Source organism: Cygnus olor, chromosome 21, assembly GCF_009769625.2.
Source record: "Cygnus olor isolate bCygOlo1 chromosome 21, bCygOlo1.pri.v2, whole genome shotgun sequence".
NCBI classification, from domain to species: domain Eukaryota; kingdom Metazoa; phylum Chordata; class Aves; order Anseriformes; family Anatidae; genus Cygnus; species Cygnus olor.
This window is the reverse complement of record NC_049189.1, coordinates 4,482,749-4,499,501: the sequence shown is the minus strand read 5'-3', so window position 1 is coordinate 4,499,501 and position 16,753 is coordinate 4,482,749. Positions and strand designations below refer to the sequence as shown.

General features: G+C 41.0%; 2 protein-coding genes across 17 annotated transcripts in view; one reads left to right on the top strand and one right to left on the bottom strand.

Annotated features, from left to right (window-relative positions):
• The window catches only part of CLSTN1 (calsyntenin 1), a 38,925-nt gene extending 35,673 nt beyond the window's left edge, over window positions 1–3,252 (top strand). For all 4 annotated transcript variants that reach the window (XM_040533468.1, XM_040533469.1, XM_040533471.1 and 1 more), the window contains one exon: window positions 606–3,252. In XM_040533468.1, coding sequence (XP_040389402.1) covers window positions 606–800 — 195 coding nt within the window. In that variant the 3' untranslated portion in view covers window positions 801–3,252. The remainder of the gene's footprint in view (window positions 1–605) is intronic.
• A 264-nt stretch (window positions 3,253–3,516) lies between these two features.
• PIK3CD (phosphatidylinositol-4,5-bisphosphate 3-kinase catalytic subunit delta) overlaps window positions 3,517–16,753 on the bottom strand; it is a 47,276-nt gene continuing 34,039 nt past the window's right edge. For 9 of the 13 annotated variants that reach the window (XM_040533460.1, XM_040533459.1, XM_040533461.1 and 6 more), the window contains 11 exons: window positions 15,979–16,100; window positions 15,672–15,815; window positions 14,902–15,001; window positions 13,856–14,034; window positions 13,545–13,648; window positions 12,866–12,944; window positions 11,852–12,019; window positions 10,964–11,087; window positions 9,142–9,287; window positions 8,414–8,546; window positions 3,517–7,818 (listed from right to left, as the gene is read on the bottom strand). In XM_040533460.1, coding sequence (XP_040389394.1) covers window positions 7,681–7,818; window positions 8,414–8,546; window positions 9,142–9,287; window positions 10,964–11,087; window positions 11,852–12,019; window positions 12,866–12,944; window positions 13,545–13,648; window positions 13,856–14,034; window positions 14,902–15,001; window positions 15,672–15,815; window positions 15,979–16,100 — 1,437 coding nt within the window. In that variant the 3' untranslated portion in view covers window positions 3,517–7,680. Of the gene's footprint in view, window positions 7,819–8,413; window positions 8,547–9,141; window positions 9,288–10,963; window positions 11,088–11,851; window positions 12,020–12,865; window positions 12,945–13,544; window positions 13,649–13,855; window positions 14,035–14,901; window positions 15,002–15,671; window positions 15,816–15,978; window positions 16,101–16,753 lie in introns of those variants that run through there. The other 4 variants (XR_005814114.1, XR_005814112.1, XR_005814113.1 and 1 more) reach the window with 2 other exon arrangements.

Genomic DNA, 16,753 nt, shown 5'->3' with positions numbered 1-16,753 from the left:
GAGAGAACAGACACTGAGTTTTTAATAGATGCCCAAAAGTGACATATCCCAAGAGCAGTTACATTTGGGATCTTGCATGGGCTGTAGCTTTGTGATACGTAATTGGGCAAGAATCACTTGAATCAGGTTTCACAGATCAGTGTTTAACACTGGTGTTTATCATGCTGCACACTACCTTTATGACAATCAGCTTTTTTCCCAAAGTTGCAAAAATTTATTGTTGAAACATTGTCTGTATTTAGGATGTTTCTGTCTGCTGTGTTTAATGTCTGAAATTTTGGAAAATCAGAAACAAGATTTGCAACCTTAATGTTATTTGTGTAATCTTACTGAAAGTTCTTTTTCCAGTAGAATTTGAAGTACTGGACCATACTTATGAATTAGTTTGTTTGGAGTGACAGGATTGATAGAAATGTTACAAAACAAGAAGAGCTGTTTTAATGAGAGCTTAAGCTTTGCTTTCTGGTTGCCTGATTACTGCTGAACTTCTGAAAACAGTAATGAATTAATAGCTCTTTCTCAATAAGAGTACTTTGTGCCCAATCCGAAAGAATAAAGGGAATTTTGGCTAGTATGATATCAACAGCCGATTTCTATCTTAACAGACTTATGAGGATCAACACAGCAGTGAAGAAGAGGAGGAGGAAGAGGAGGAAGAAAGTGAAGATGGAGAAGAAGATGACATCACTAGTGCAGAGTCTGAAAGTAGTGAGGAAGAGGAAGGAGAGCAGGAGGAGGACCAACAGAATGTTAATAGACAGCAACAGCTGGAATGGGATGACTCTACCCTCAGTTATTGATTCTAGCTGTTCCCTTTGTCTTTCTTTCTGCTCTAGAAGACTCCACTGTAATACACTCCATTGTTCCCAAGGATTCATGGTGTTTAAAAAAAAAAAAATAATTCTGGCCAGTAGATTCAACCAACACACATCCCAGTGTTTGTGTTATGTCGGCTAGTTCCTGATGCTGTTTCTAGAATTGTAGTTAGCACCTCTTTTCCCTCAGCCATGCCTCAGTGACTGGATTTTTTTACACTATGTGAGGAACCACCTTGCACTTTTTCTTCATGTCATCTCAGCTAAGTGACTCTGCAGATCTGTAGCCATTGCACATGAATTTCTGAACTTTTTTTGCTCTGTGAAACAAATATGGCTTTGTTCCTTTTTGTCTTTCTGAAAGATACAAAGATTGCTTGTTGACAAAGGGTAAAGCTGATCATTTCAGCCTGTTGATTTCTTTTAATTTTTTTCCCAAATTAGTGCATGTGTAAAGTGGCAGAATGAGGTTAATATGTAGAAGATTAACAGACTTTTTAATATTTTGTAAATATATTGGAATTATGTAATTATGTCATTTGTGGTAGTGAAAACAGGGATTGGGGTATAAAACATGCTAAAGTAAAAAAATCATGAAGCATGAAGTAATACAAGTCTCATACTACTGCAGCAGGAGCACTGGCACAGTTTTCTAGTGTAGATGTTTCAGTAAAACAGTGTCATTGGCCTTGACTGCCTTGTTCACTCATGCCCCACTCTGGTTTTTCTTTTTTGTTTTTCTTTTTTTCCTCCAATCCTTTGTTTTTGCAGAGGGAACAGATAAGCTTGTGAGAAACTGTAAAGGCTCTTTGGAACCTGTGCAGAGGTTCAGCTGCCCAACTGCCCTGCCTAATACAGTTTGTTGGGTTTATTTTATTTTATTTTATTTTTTCCGGTAAAGTTTTAGCATAAGGGCTGTTTAAGTTATTGGGAGAAAAACACTACTTGGATGGTGGACAAATGAGTGTGCTGGTGCTGTGGTGTGCTGCCACAGCACCTACTAATTACAGCGAGGCTGCCTGTAGTACAGTGATGGTCTGTTCATCTTGCTGGCAGGACAGATTGTTTAGTTGATTGATTGTTACATTGGTAACTGAAGCTGGAAAGCCTGAGACCTGTGTACCTGCGCACCTTGGCTACCAGTCTACATAGATAGGTTTTTAGTTTATTTGACTGTTCAGTTTTTCACATTTGGGAATGGGAGGGTTTGGGGCATAGCTGATACCATTTCTATTAACCACACTCCTGCTCATTCCCTGTAGCTCCTTGTACAGTAACTTGGACTGTTGGTGTATTAAGCCTTTGTTTACACTTAGTAATTGTGTTTTCCTGCTGGTGAAACTATAGCATAAATTATCCAACCAGAAAACCTTGGGAATCACATTAATATTATTCCAAGTCATGGCTAATTTTGGTTGGTTCCGATCAAAGTTCTAACTTGGAATTGCAAAGGACTTTTTTAAAGAACTGACTGAAAGGTACGAAAAGTAAGTTATGACCCCATGGTGGAGAGTGCTAGTTTTTTCGTAAGGCAGGTCTTATTCATTTAACTTTATTTGTCCTATGCAGAGCCTTGAATAATGAATATCTGCTTACTTGATTATTTTATGTTTGGAGGTGGATTAAAGAGTAACTTGTTTTGCTTGTAACAGGAAACTAGGACTCCATTCGCTCCTCAGCACGGTAAGCAAAGTTTCAGTTTTTGATCTTGTATGTAATCTGCCTGTGTTCTAGATGCACAGACCATGCATGTCATAGCAGGTTGGTTAATGGCTGACAGTACACAGCAGGGAAATGTTGCACTGGATAAGCCTACTAGAGGAGCAACAAGCAAGCCAAAAGGTGGGAAAGGAGTGGGAGAAAAAGGGTCATAATTTAAAAAAAGATAAAGATTGATCCAAATGTGTTCTATAGTTTTGATTTTTCAGAGCAGACCTATTCTCACCTAGTGCACATCTTGCCTCCTGATGTGTGTAATGGGATCTAATGGTGGGTTTTATCTGGTGGTAACACTTGACTCTGTGGAGTGCCTTTTACAATAATAGATGGACCTGGAAGCAGGGGAGAGAACCCACACAACTAGCTTACCATTTTTTTGTTTTTTTTTTTAATGTAAAATTTTAGATTTCTAAAATGGGGAAATGGTTTTGACTACTTATGTGGTAATATAACTGCTAGTTTTAAGTAAACTGGGAAACTTTTAACTTATGTCTGACAGTTGTCCTGTGTTAATGTGTAGAAGACTTATCTTTCCATATACTGTCACTGTAGCTGCTGTATTTTAGACTAAAACTGATCATGACTTAATGGTAATACTGAAAGGTTGTAAACGTCCTGATGCAGTTTGTAGCCACTGTGGGTATAACTTTCAGATGTGTATATTGGTAACAGGTCAGTTTGGAAAGTCTATAAGCTACAATAAATTTCTGGTTCTAAAGATTGTTTGCATTTATTTCTTAATGAACAGAATGAAGTTGGGTCAAGTTATATTAACTGTGTGTTAGTTTGCCTAGTAGTAGAGTCCAGTTTTATTTTCATTGATCTTTGAAGCACAGAAGGACTGGGGTATCGTGGTGTACAATTTAATCTTTTTTTTTATTTTTTGACGTACAAAACATGTACCAAAAACAACTGAAAAGTTAAACATGTAAACATTCTCTTGTTACAGAACCATAGTTTGACTTAAAAAAATACTTTTTTCAAAGGCAACAGAATAAGCACAGTCTGTTTGTACAGTTAAAAAAAAAAATCACAAAAACATCTCTAAATAAATACAAGTAGAAAGGGGTATCACTTTGAGCATATTTATAAAATCAGAAGTTACTTATTTACAGTGAAATGTAACATTTTTCAAAGTAACTTTAAGTTTTAATCCTCGGTACAATTCAACTTGCTGGGAAGTATCAGGTGAGCTGCTGTTTTGTCAATTTGAGACAAAAGCCTCTTTGCTGACCCAATACAGCCATCGGAATTTCATTAAAGATGCTATTCTAGTGGAGTACAAGGGAGGAAGTCCACTCACTGACTCATGGACATTCTTACTTGTAGGTAAGTCAACTTTCTAGACTACAAAACCTACCTAAAACTGTGCTGAATTGAGAAACACCTTTGGAATTGCTCAGTTCTAGCAGTTTATGTTGATACAGCTTTGTTTTATTGCACTTGTACGATTGAAGGACAGATGACATGAGCCACTGCTGCTTTGTACTTCTGTAAAAACAGGTATGAACTGCTGCAAGCCTGCGAACAGAGTACCTAAGAGTGACCAAGGAACCTGCTAGGTAAGACTGCCTTTCTACAGTATGACAGATGGGATCCTGGATTTTCAGTTGATGGCAATGTAAAAGAATTGCATGTACATTTACAGATTTTTAGCATGTTCCCTTCCATTGTGATTGCAGCGCATCTCAACTTGGATGTGGCCTAATGAAAAATGTGCCTGTGAAAGCACAGGCTCGCTGTCAGTTGTAATAGAGCATGTGACACGTAATCTGCTGCCCCGTGGAAATGTTTGCGTTTGTCCAAGTCCTTAAGATACTTGAATTTTTTAAGTGGGTGTAAGAGAGATGAGCGTATCCCTACTGCTAGTTTGTGACACCTAAAACCCTTTTAGCCTGTGAAGCAAGAGGCTATACAATCTGGCACTGAAAAGGAAAAGTATCCTTATAATACTTAAAATATTAGCTAAAAACATGTCAGATGGATTACTCTCATAATTTGTTAAACAGTTCAGCTTTGTAATACTATATTTACAAATATAGATCCACTGCTTTAAGATTTAGTTTGAAACCTGAGACCACTGACTGCTGTTCAGTTCAAGAAAACAGTGAGGAATATACTACACTTGGGAACCACATCAGTGAAAGCAATTTATACTGTATGGCAGTATTCCTTTCACAGAGAACAAGTCAAAGGCCATTTGAAGTTTCTTTTAGTCTAATCTCCAGAAGCAGCAGCAGTTCTAGAGTGTTGTCTCCAGTCAAGATAGGGTCAGGTCAGTTTGTACGCATTTATCCAATGTTGATTTCCTAGTGTTCTAAGTCAAATGCATAGCTATGGGCTGATACAAAGCCTGGCTTTAGGTTCTAGCTAACTAACTAGGGTCTGTAACATAGAGAAAGTACAGCACAACAGTTGCTTTTTGTAGCTGCAAACAAGCTTTCAATATTACTTAATATGCTGAAAAACTGTTAGAGAGGGTTGTGTAATAAATAGTTTGGGTCAATTACAAGGGCACATACCATTCTATCTTGAAATGTTCTGCCAAATCTCAGTTACATACAGCATCATTTGAAAGGTGTAATAAACGGGGATCAGTGAGGATCGTGTCAAGTTAAAAGCAGTTGTCTGCTGTGTAACTGCTGCTTCTGGAAACAGGTGCTGTATGAGAAGCAACCTGGTTTATACCACACACATATATATATATATATATATATATATATAACAGTATAGAATAGACTTCATAGCATGAAAAGAAACCTTAAGTCCGTAAAACAATTTAAATGAGCCACAATGTTACATTTAATCAATCATCTGGTATCATCTGTTTGTATATAAAAGCAATGAAGAAAGGTGGTTTTTTTTAATTAAAGTTGTTTCATGCATACTAAACATCATAATATCTACTTGTACTTTCTACAGAGGTAGAAGTTACTTTAAGGAAGTATTAAATTAGTTATGCAGCTTATGAAAAATATGTTTGAACTTGTGCTTTTTAAAAAACAATGGACTTAGCATTACCTGGAAGCATTTTGTTTGTTTTGAAGTACTAGGAGTACCTGGTTTTAAAAAGAGCTAAAAGTCAAGAATGAGTTGTACCTAGATGCTGGATGCAAAAACAATAATGAATCAAATTTACCCCATAACGGGGAAGATCTACTAAGAATAAACAGTTCAATTCAGACTCTGTCTGAAACTGGCTGTTTTTGTGTAAGTTTTAGGCAAAATAATTCAAACCAGGCATGGAAACTAAATTTATATGAGAGTAGACCATTGTTTGACAGTACTTGGATTTCTTGTCACTTAGGAAACACAATATGAAATGCCTGTATTTCACAGAATCACAGAATGTTAGGGATTGGAAGGGACCTTGAAAGATCATCTAGCATTGTTAAACCTAGTTAAGGGCATACAATCAAAGATCTGATTCAGCTTTAGTGATGTCTTGAAAATGGAATGACTTTGTCATTCCTTAACAGGTAGGAATGATAGCACCTTCATAGGAACATGATATTGTGGAGAACACAGGGAAATGGAAAGAAAGCACCTCAGGGAACTGCTAAAGGAAGCAGATACTAACCAGACTACTTCACTTATCTTCCAGCATGACCCATAGGCTGCAGCCTGCTTGATGCACCTCACTGTGCTCATGTGAGGCACAGAGGGACAGCAGTGGCTCTTGTTCATCTGTCCCTTTGCAACACCAGTGCTCAGAACTGCCCACCAGGTGAGGACGCTAGCTGGAAACAAAAATATGACACAGGAGTAGAAATACATGATTAACAACAGCACCTTGTGGGAGAGGAGATTCCACTTGGGAAAGAGACGTAGGCAGCAGTGAGAGCAGGAGAAGGCTGGAACAGTTTGTCCAGCTGTAGGTACCAGCACAGACGGCTGCACCTTGCTCTTTGGCTGCACCACCCCGTGCAGACAGAGTCTTTGCACCCCAGCTCTAATAACAGACAAAAAGTCATGTACCTTAGTTGAGAGCAGGATGTATGTTGGAAAAGAACAAAGAACAAATTTGTAAGATGAATTGAGATGCAACTTATTGTAAGTAATTTTTCAGTGTTAAACCCGCTCATCTGGCACTTCTCTATCGTTACACAGGAAGGCAGACTGGCCAAATAACTTAAGCACAGAATGGTGCCATCTGTCCCAGCTGACACTGGATTACAGTGTTGTATCCTAGTGATTAACGTAGGTGTAGGCCAGCGCCCTGCATGCATGCAGTAGAGGGAAGCCGGGTGGCAAACTAGCTCTAATGTACCCCAACAGGAGGTACATGTAGCAACCAATTACTTGCCAATTTTAAAAATGCAATCTTAATGTTTTCAGGCTTAAAAACAGAAAAAACACAGAAATCCAGGAGCGACTTGAGGTTGAACTGAAGTCTGATTTAGGAAAGCAAACAAATGTACCTAACCCACATTAGGCTGACCCACGCCTGTTCTTGTGGCATTAGCTTTTAGACAGCAATAGGTGGACTCCAGTTCCATTTCAGAACACTTTGGCTTCTGAAGCAGAGAGATAGTAAAACAATAGTATGGATATTTTTCCCTGTCACACTGCAGAGTAAAACAATTCACCCAAGTAGGTTTCAGAGGTGATTTAGACTGACCTACCTTGCTGCACACTGAAACAGGCTAGAAGGAGTGATCACGTAGTGAGTTAAAGCCTCTGAGCTGTAATGGTAGGGGCCTACAAGAACAGCTATAATATAAGAGCTATAGGATAGTAGCTTTTCAGTGTTCAGCTGAATTGTCAAGAAAATAGACACGTTAGCCCACTTAATGACTTTAAAGGATGTTACGACAGCCTGAACTCTTCCATTAGAAGATGTATTTGAAGCTTAACAAGTTCTTAAGGATACAGTACATCTACCTACCTTTCACTGTGTGCAGTAATTTTATTGCCTCATGCCTGCCCCTTGTCCCCCAAAGATCTAGAGCAGGCATGATTAGGCAGCTGACGACAGTCCAACAATCTTCAGTCATGCAGAAAAGTGTGACCTCCGGGAATGCAGGTGAGGAATCTTGAACACAGCAACATTCATCAGTCTTTATAAAACAGTCTACAATGGCTGGATTCAGTGCAAGTGGCATTACATTCTCTCGGAGCAAGTGTGCAGCCTGACTCAGTTGCTCTACTGTCTGTTATCTTTGGATACGTTGTGTGCTAGCCAGTTCACTTTGGTTTTCCAGCTCTCTCGCAGGGCTTCATTAAACTTTAGTCTGAAGTGCTTTAGTGCCTCCTCGTCCGTTTTGCCGAGAGCTAGGGAATCCTGAAGGTAAGAGGCAGAAATCAGTGTAGTCTTACTGAAAGGGCAACTGAACAATTAATGGCTAAACTGCTAAAATATTTACTTGCTCAGAAATTACTCTACTGAAAGGAGCACTGTGTAGGGAACAAGTATCCAAATAATTGTTTTGAATGGTTACTATAGCTGCACATTTTTTCATTCTGATAAATAGAGGCATCCTACTCTTAGCTTTTGGAATTAGGGAAGCATTAGATTTTTTTTTAGTATTCTTGTACAAAGCAACTGTCTTTCAAATGGACAAAAGCTAGGTTGTTATAATGTAAGAGGCAAGTTGAGAACAAGAAGTGATACTCCACCAAAAGAGTTCTCTGTGGTCTTAGCCTGCAAGCTGGTTCTACCAGGTACCTATTGCCTTTGTGCTGAAGAATCTGATGAAATTCTTCCCTGAGCACCAGTACCTTGTATTTCTGACACCTGCACGTAAGCATTGGACATTTACTCACGGTTTTTGCAGTTCAGTTGCTTCAAAGAAACTTCCACTGTGACCTACAACTCCTCACAAAACTACACGATCAGGTATTCATTTTCAACCGTATCCAGGCTCTGCTTTTCTTACCTTTAGATACTGAATGTCTTTAGAGCAGCTGAGTTCTGGCAGGCCAGCAGCTTTCATCAGTGCAAACAAGTGCAAGAAGAGAAGACCATGGCGCCTCAGAATCATATAGGCTTTTTCACAATAACCTCTGAATCTATTCAGAAAGGAAGGTGAGGCAATGCATTGAAGACTGCAAGATACGCTATTTTATAAAGCAAGACTAGGTATTAGTCTGAGGCCTACTGTCTGCATTGATGACTAGCATGTCATTTCACCTTGTCTAAAACATTATTTATTTGCTTTACCTTGTTTGTATATATTCAAATGGACTAGCTAATGTTTGTAAATTCCTCAGCTCTCCATTTAGCAAGAGCTAGGAATATCTGATTGCATTGGATTATCTAGTCCAGGGATGTACTCCCCACAGCCACAAACCTGAGTCCAAGAACCTGGACAAGGGACCACAGACTACAACAGTTGCAGATTCAAGTGCTACAGTCTCTTATTTTGTGCAATGAGATTTGACAGCTACAAGGTAAGTGGCTGACTTCTCACATACTTGGTCACTTTAAAAAGCCAGTTCAGAGCCATCTGGTCTAGGCAAAGGGCAAGGGGTCACGCTCGAGCCTGCGTGCTCTGCCTGCACTGATGGATTTAACAGCTATAGGCTACGTACCACTGCTAGAAATAAATTGTGAAAATTCAGAGCTTAAAAAGCTGAAGTCTAACACTTAACTGCTAACACTTACCTTTCAAACTTCTCATTGTTGTTAGTTTTTCCTTGTTGGATGACATGCACGAAGTCATATGTTAAGATGAAAGGAACTCGTTCTCTATTAATACCAAATTTGGTTTTGAAGTTCCCCAAAAAGTGACCAAAATCAATATGGAACAGCTGGAAATAAGGAAAAAATTGTTTTCAGAATAGTACTTCTTTTAGCCAACCTCTCTTCATGGTTACTGTATTCAAAAGATACTGACGATAGGATTTTGGAAGGGAAAAAACTGACCTGTTCCATTGGGGACTGTTTTCCTTTGGGGAAAGAGGAAATATTTACTTGCCAAGATAGCCTCCAGTGTAATTGGAGGTGGGAGAGCACAGAAAAGGTACTTAGCTCTTTCGTACTTGGTGTAGCTGGAAATACATTTTAAAAGCATTAGGGTGTCACTAGGAAGAGCAGAAAGACAACTAACTATGATGGGCTGGTGTCTTACCCCACCAGTGCAGTCTGCAGTCCCAGACTGTGGAAATAAGACGTCCTCCTGCTACAAAACATTATTTGTTCAGGTAAAGCTTTCCACCACAGCCACTTTTTTTTTTTTAAAATACAAAGTACAGTGAAGTTGTTTCATCACCGGTACAATGACGGGAAGGAAGCTCACGTGCCAAACCTTGTGCATTATGGCGATTTTACAGAGCTGCTGTAAACCCCAGAGCATATACAAAACCCACGGCTGCATACCGCAGGGCATCAGCTCCCCCAGGTGGACAAACAGCTAAGTGGCCCCTACTCTGCAGAAACAGCTTTGTAGGCTTCCTCCCCAACACTTGTTTTTTATATGGTGAGAAGAAGCAATCCTAGATAAGAGCTGCTGCTAATCACAGCCCAGGGAGAAAGGTTAGTGCCTAGTTAGTTAGAGAATGACGTGGTGGCTCTGTCCCTGCAATGATCCCAGAACAAAGGCGCTAGTAAGTTTTTATGACCATGACTGCTTGGATTTAGGGGAATAAGATGTAGAGATGGGGGATGTTACAAAGAAACAATACAGGCAGGCAAACTGTTGCCAGGAGTCTCAAATGTCAGCAGCTAATTTCTTACTTTCAACCACTAACTAGCTGACTTGGCTGGATCTGTAGGAGACTAACCTTGCAGTGGCTAGCACAAGGTTGTTCAGGCATTGTAGAATTCACAATTAAACAAGAGACACAGCTTATACTTTCCCCTCTATCAGAATATTACTACTGTAATTTAGTCTGTGCTCTACTAGAAAAAGTATTTTCTTTTTTTTTTCTAGTTTTGTCCTTTGTATTTCAAAGATAATATAAACGCTAATAACTATTCTTGTACACTAGAGAAGTAAAGGAATTGGTACAGGTGAAATTAAAACCACACTGACCATATGCAACTGTTTAAGAAAAAAATCTAGGAGAAAGACTATAAAAATATCATCTTGGGCAAGTAACTGAGGATCTTATCTAGCAACTACAAGCGATTTGTAATTCTGCTGAAGCCAAGTAAGTCTTCAGACTGGTAAGTACAGTGCTCAGGTTTGGATCTGCAGACAGTTTTAGGTCTGAGATGTAAGAATTGTTCCACTGTGATTTCAAAGTGGGTATTAACAGCAGCCTGATAAGATATTACATTGGCGGCTGCTGACACTTCCAGAAGCGCATTCAAATTATAAGACTGTATTTACCCTCTCAGTGATAGAAGCTATTGAGACTGGTTGTCCAGTCTGCCTCTACTGGAAGGGGCGATACATTCCTTAGCAGTAAGACTGCACTGGGATGTTTCTGTCCATTGCTAAGTAGAATTCGTGCCCCTCTCCAGCAGCAGCATAGCCCCTTACCTGGCCAGTTTCCCGGATCATGATGTTATCGCTGTGCCGGTCACCTATCCCCAGCACGTATGTTGCCACGCAGTAGCCAGCACAGGAGAGAGTGAACTCTTCTATAGCTTGTTCTAATGCGTCACTAAAGAGGGTAAGAAAAAGATTGAAATGAAATTTTACTTTGAACACCAGTACTTCACAGCAGGGAAGGCTGTTGTTATAGCTTCCCCCATGCAGACGTGCAGGAGAAAGTAAGGGAATTATGTGCCTGAATTGCACCTTCTGTAGCGTACTCCAGAGTCTGTATGCCCATCCTCACTTCACAAAAACCAGCTGCAGTAAAAACTGTCCATAACTGGAAAGGCCTGGGTAAGATTCTGTCCACAGTCTCAACTAAAATGACTTGGTATTAACTCATTTCTAGGTCTCCACAGATCCAAAACACCACCTGGGGTTCTTGAATGATTCCTGCTAGCACCTTCGGAGTTTGAGCAGGGTAGGGCTGATATTTTCTGCTTTCTATTTCTGTGCCTGCTAAACCCCCAAGCTGCACAGCTGCTTTGCTGTTTTCTTCTTTCACCTTCCAGTTTTGGCATTGCTCTTTCCACCCCTTTTCCAGCTCTTACCACACTCACTACTTACTCAAGAAAGTAACAGGACTAAGGGGAAGGCCAAGCTTTGGATCCAACCTGTGACAAGTGCTACCTTAAGCTACTGAAGGTCAAAAAAGCTTGCAAACAGTAACCCAAATGCCTCCATTTCTGTTCAAGATCCCTATAATGCCTTCTAGTGCGCTATGCTGTGGAGCAGCCATGGCTATTGCAGGACAGCTTGGAAATACATGTAACTGAAAGGGGGAAAAAAAAAGCAGTAAAGCACCACGGAGTAAAAGTCAAGCCCACTTACCCTGGGTTCTTGGATTTTAGCCAGTTGAGCAGTGCATCCTTGTTGAAGGCTGCAGTGGCCACCATGTTGCTCTTGTTCAGCTGGATGTTAGCAATGGTATCTGAATGCATGACTACTTCTATCAGCCCAGTTTTGTCTCCTGTGGAGAGGCAGCCATAAGGGGTCATCCTGCAGAGATGAAAGAAACCCTTCCGCTGAAATATTGCCCACAAGTGGGGTGTCTTGACTTTAAAGCTTTCCGTTGTCTCCCATATCAAAAGCATACTGGTAGAGGAAATTCCAACAGTACTTTCTGCCCGTGTTTTATGTTTGGAATTAAGGAACATCCCACAGTTCTTCAGGGGGTTGAGCCAGCAGAAATATTCCTAAGGGCCTACCGACCTTCACCTTATAGTGCTTCAGATGTGCTAAGGGCAGGTTGCAGCTGGGGTGCACAGAAGACAGAGCATCTTCCAACTGGAGGGTATCTAAGCCAACTACCAAGCACTGGTTTGGTACAGATAGCCTCCCAGCGACACAGATGCAGCATAACTAAGGCTTAATGGGAAATTGGTGAAAGAGCCTGATTTAAGCCCAATACCACTTACATCCTAACTTAACAGCTGTGCAGTTCTGTTTCTAGCAGCAGCCCTGAACTTCAGGTCCAGTAACAACATACATCATCAACACCTGCTTGCTATCAGTGAATTTCCACAGCCTCTGCTCCTGGACTGTATTACAGTCCTCATACTTCTTTCCTTAAACCTTGCTCTGTGGGAACAGCTGCAGAGTGTTACTTAAAATAGAACTGCCTGCATCCCTTCTCCTTCACAGTTCATTTAGTTGGGAGTCTCTGACGTCCCAGTTCTTTCTCCCACCTCTTGTTGCATTTCTACCCTCAGCACCATAAAACCTGACTAGCTGTTCACAGAATACTGGACAGACGTGGCAGAGACAAAACAAGCTTGCAGGTAAAACACTCTCACCATGCCTGATCTACCACTGCAGCAGGCCAACAGGGAGCATGTTACTCACCTCAGGTCCAGGCCCTCCTGCTTCCACAGAACATCCATCAGCTGGATCATCTGCAGAGTCAGCATGTCCTGACGAAGATCTACACAGCATTACAAAGGAAGAAAGGGTTGTGAGTGCCTCCCATTTTCCGCTCTTGTTCTTTTGCAGTTGAACTTGCTCTGCCCCTGCAGAAGGTTGCTAGAGGGGCCCTTGCCATGTTTGTCACTTGCTACGTCTTGCTAGCAGAGAACATCATCACAGAGCAACGTTCAGTAGTTCAGGAATATTGTAAAGTATTGCAGTATAATCAGGTCTGAGTTAAGGTATCTAATGGAGATAAATGCTACTTCACTTTGCCAAAGCTCTTCCCATAGCAGACAACATAGTACTTAACTAGAAAACATCTCCCTGACACAACTGAGCAGGAACAACTCTGACCCTACAAGGACTGATGTAGCATTTCCAGACCTCACATTTTACTTTGCAAGGATATCCAGCTATAAATAATTGGTACTACTTTGTTAAAGTTTTATGAAATACAGAGGAGAGTTCACTACATCTCCAGCTTACTGTCCAAAACCTCAAACACACTGATGGTCCTTATTGACAAAAAATCTTAATGGTCCATTTTTAGGCCCATTCACCACAATAAATATGTAAGACTATTACGCCTATGAAAGCACATCCTTTAAAGACTTACCATCTCCATTTTTAAAAATGATACCCACTCCACCTGTCTCTTCATTATTAAAAACAATCCATAAAGGTTTCATTTTGGAGTCCATAAAGGTGCACTGATCCACACTAGGGGAAATAAAAATACTACCATCAGTGTTTCTACCTGTTAAAAAAAGCATCCATCTAAGCTGCAAATTCAACAGCACCCAGCATTGTTAATGACCATGTGCCATCCATGAGCAAAGAGGGCCTCAGAGTAACCACAAACCTGGCTCTCCTGCTGAGCAAAACCTGCAGCACAAAGGGAGGAAGAGATGCAGCTATCTTGCTTACCAAACTTCAGCGAGGATAATGCTGGGATTCAGGGGAGACTGGAGGTGGGAAAGTGCTTCAAGATAAGTTTCCTGCTTCATGCACACATGCATCATCTCTTTGGTTTGAGGCTTGGTGGCCTTCTGAGAACTCACTTTAACAAAGTCATTCAGAGCTTTCATCTTGTTGAGTGCTTCTCCCTGCAAAGAAATGGAGACACAAAATAGGGTTAACAAATAGGAAGTACCTGGAGAAAGGTTAAAAACTACAAAAATCCACTGTGCAATGCAAACATTGCTTGTATTGATTACATTCTCCTCAACTTGTAGCAGTTCACACATTACAACAAAATGAATTCCGTACTGTCTGCTTAAGGACATCTATAATCAGTTACGGATATTCTGCTGGGCATAAATGTATTGCAAGGTAATGATTGCTGTCCTAAATATCAGGGATGATGCACAGCATCAAGCACCAGAAGAAGGCATGAAGTGCACTGGCTAGAAGACATGAGGATGAGTCCTATAGCCCCTGCCCTGTAAGGCTGTTGGGGAGGTCTGGTTATGCAAAAGCACCGCTTCAGCTTGCAAACAGAAGAAGCACTTGTTTGTGGGCACGTCTTAGCTCTGACTTCATGTATGCACTTCTGAAGCGGTTGCAGTGAGCCTTGACAAATAATAAAAAAGAATTTTAAAGAGTGGGCAATGACCAGGATTACCTCCACATGGCAACTGAAGGAAAGACTTCACTGCTCCAAATCGGGCAGAGAATTTTGAGCAATGCCTACTAGATGACAATTCATTCAACTCATCTAATAACAGCAGTCTGAACATGTCAAACCATTCTAGACACATCTTGTAGTCTGGGATACGTACGGGTGAGTAAGAGATGAGCAAAGTCGCATGTGATGGGGGAACTCCAGGCTCATAATAGGATATGCCAAAAACAATATAGCAGTTGCAAGGCTCTTTTTGTATTACTGATAACTTTAAGTTGAAAAAACTAACAGCTGAGACCAAGCTCCAAGCAAGAGGGATGTCAACCTTATGGCTAAAAGCAATTTTTACCTGTTTCATCAAAACTTTTATATGATGGGTGCTGCCTCTGCAATATGCTTCCAGGATCAAGCCAAACCTCAAGGCAACTGCAGGGACATGCATTTCTGACCTAGAGGAAACAGGGAGGTTAAAGCAAAACTGACTCACCACAGCAAGTGACTAATTCTCCCATTCATGCCAGCAAAAAGTGTGGAGAGAAAAACAAAACAAAACAACAAAAAAAAACACACCCTCCCCAGAAGGTGCTGTGGAAAAAGTATTGCTTGAAGTGGTGAGACAGCTTTCTCAATGACTAAAAGGTTAACCACTCCTTTGAAAAGATTAGCTGAGGAGTAAGGACAGGTCAGAGCCTATGGCTCGGAGCTGGCAGGTAGCCAGGGATGTCCAAAGTAAATTTCAACTCCAGGCATGTAGATATAAGTTGTGAAAACAGAGCCTAATCCAAACAAAACTCCTCCCTTCCCTGCCACCTGGGAAAACAAACAAACAAAACAATCCCAAACCAACCAAAAAATGTCACATCCTCATTGAATAAACCTCATGCAGTCTCTCAAGTAAAAAGCAGCAGTTCCTGAGGATTTGTAACCACAAGAAGAAAATCCCATTCATGCTCTGGTGAAAGACACTTAGGTAAAGGCCAGCTAATAGCCTTTACATAAATTCCCTGGCATCCACACATACAGACATGCTTGCTATTTTATTTCGCAGTGCAATGAGGAATCCAGTAAATGCTCGTCTCACTTTACTACTGAGCAAAAGCCTAAAACATTTGTTCTTACCTGAGATGCCAGAACAGGAAGTGGCCTATCTTACGGTTGGATAATGCCCTATCCAGCAAGAACTTGGTTAATTCACAGTCTAAGTAGGATTCATACTTGAGCACCTGGACAAGCTGCAGCAGATATTGGAACAATTCGTGATCCCTGTGGACAGAAAGGCAAAATAAAAGACCACCTCATCTTTACTGCAACGAGTGTAGTTACAAAAACAGTACAGAAAGGGCTGTTGGCCTTATTCACGGTCCTTATTAGCAACCCTAAACACATGTAGAAAGGGGCTCCACATCCCCTAGCGCTGAACACTTACGTCAGCTTCTTTAATGAGTTGATAGCAAAGGAGCCAACATAACGGTCAGGGAAGCTAAAATCCAGCAGCTCCAAGGCATTCAGGACAGGCAGCTCTGGCCAGGTCTGAAGCAGGGAAATCATCTGTAAGGGCAAAAAAAAAGAGCAAAAAGGGAACAAGTTTTTTAAGACTGATTAAAAATCTACTGATAGAAAAGCAGATCCTTTGTGGGGCCAGGGGGAACCCTCTATCTCAGTCACGAAAGATGCCTCAGAGCCAGCTTGCAGAAACCATGTCAAATACTGTCAATTTTTGGGAAAAGCACTGTTCTGCAGCATAACAATGTAGACTGAAAGGGGATCTTCAGAAGCTCCTATAAAAGCTCTTGAAGTGAGGAGGGATGAACAGCACAGACACCACCCGTAACTGACATCTGAAGTTCTCAGTGCAAGAGCTTCACTGACACCCTTGCAGTAGCTTGTGGCTGGTCTCTGACTATCAGTTAAGAATATCCAATCCAGATCCTATTTCTGGCTGTGAAATAATTTTTTCTTGCCTCCAGTTTCCTCCTTTCTAGAGGGAGTAAGCACTACCTTGTTGGTCAGTAATAAGCCTGGGACAGCACACAGAGCCAAAGCTCAACTCAGCTGGGTACCACTCAGCATACAAAGGTGTTCGCAGCAACTGGGACAGAACAGAAAATTTTGCTCAGCCCCAGTGATGCCAATCCTGCCTGCACAGGAGCACTGCCAAACATCCCTAGTTAAAGTGGCCTCTCGAACATAACAGAGGGATT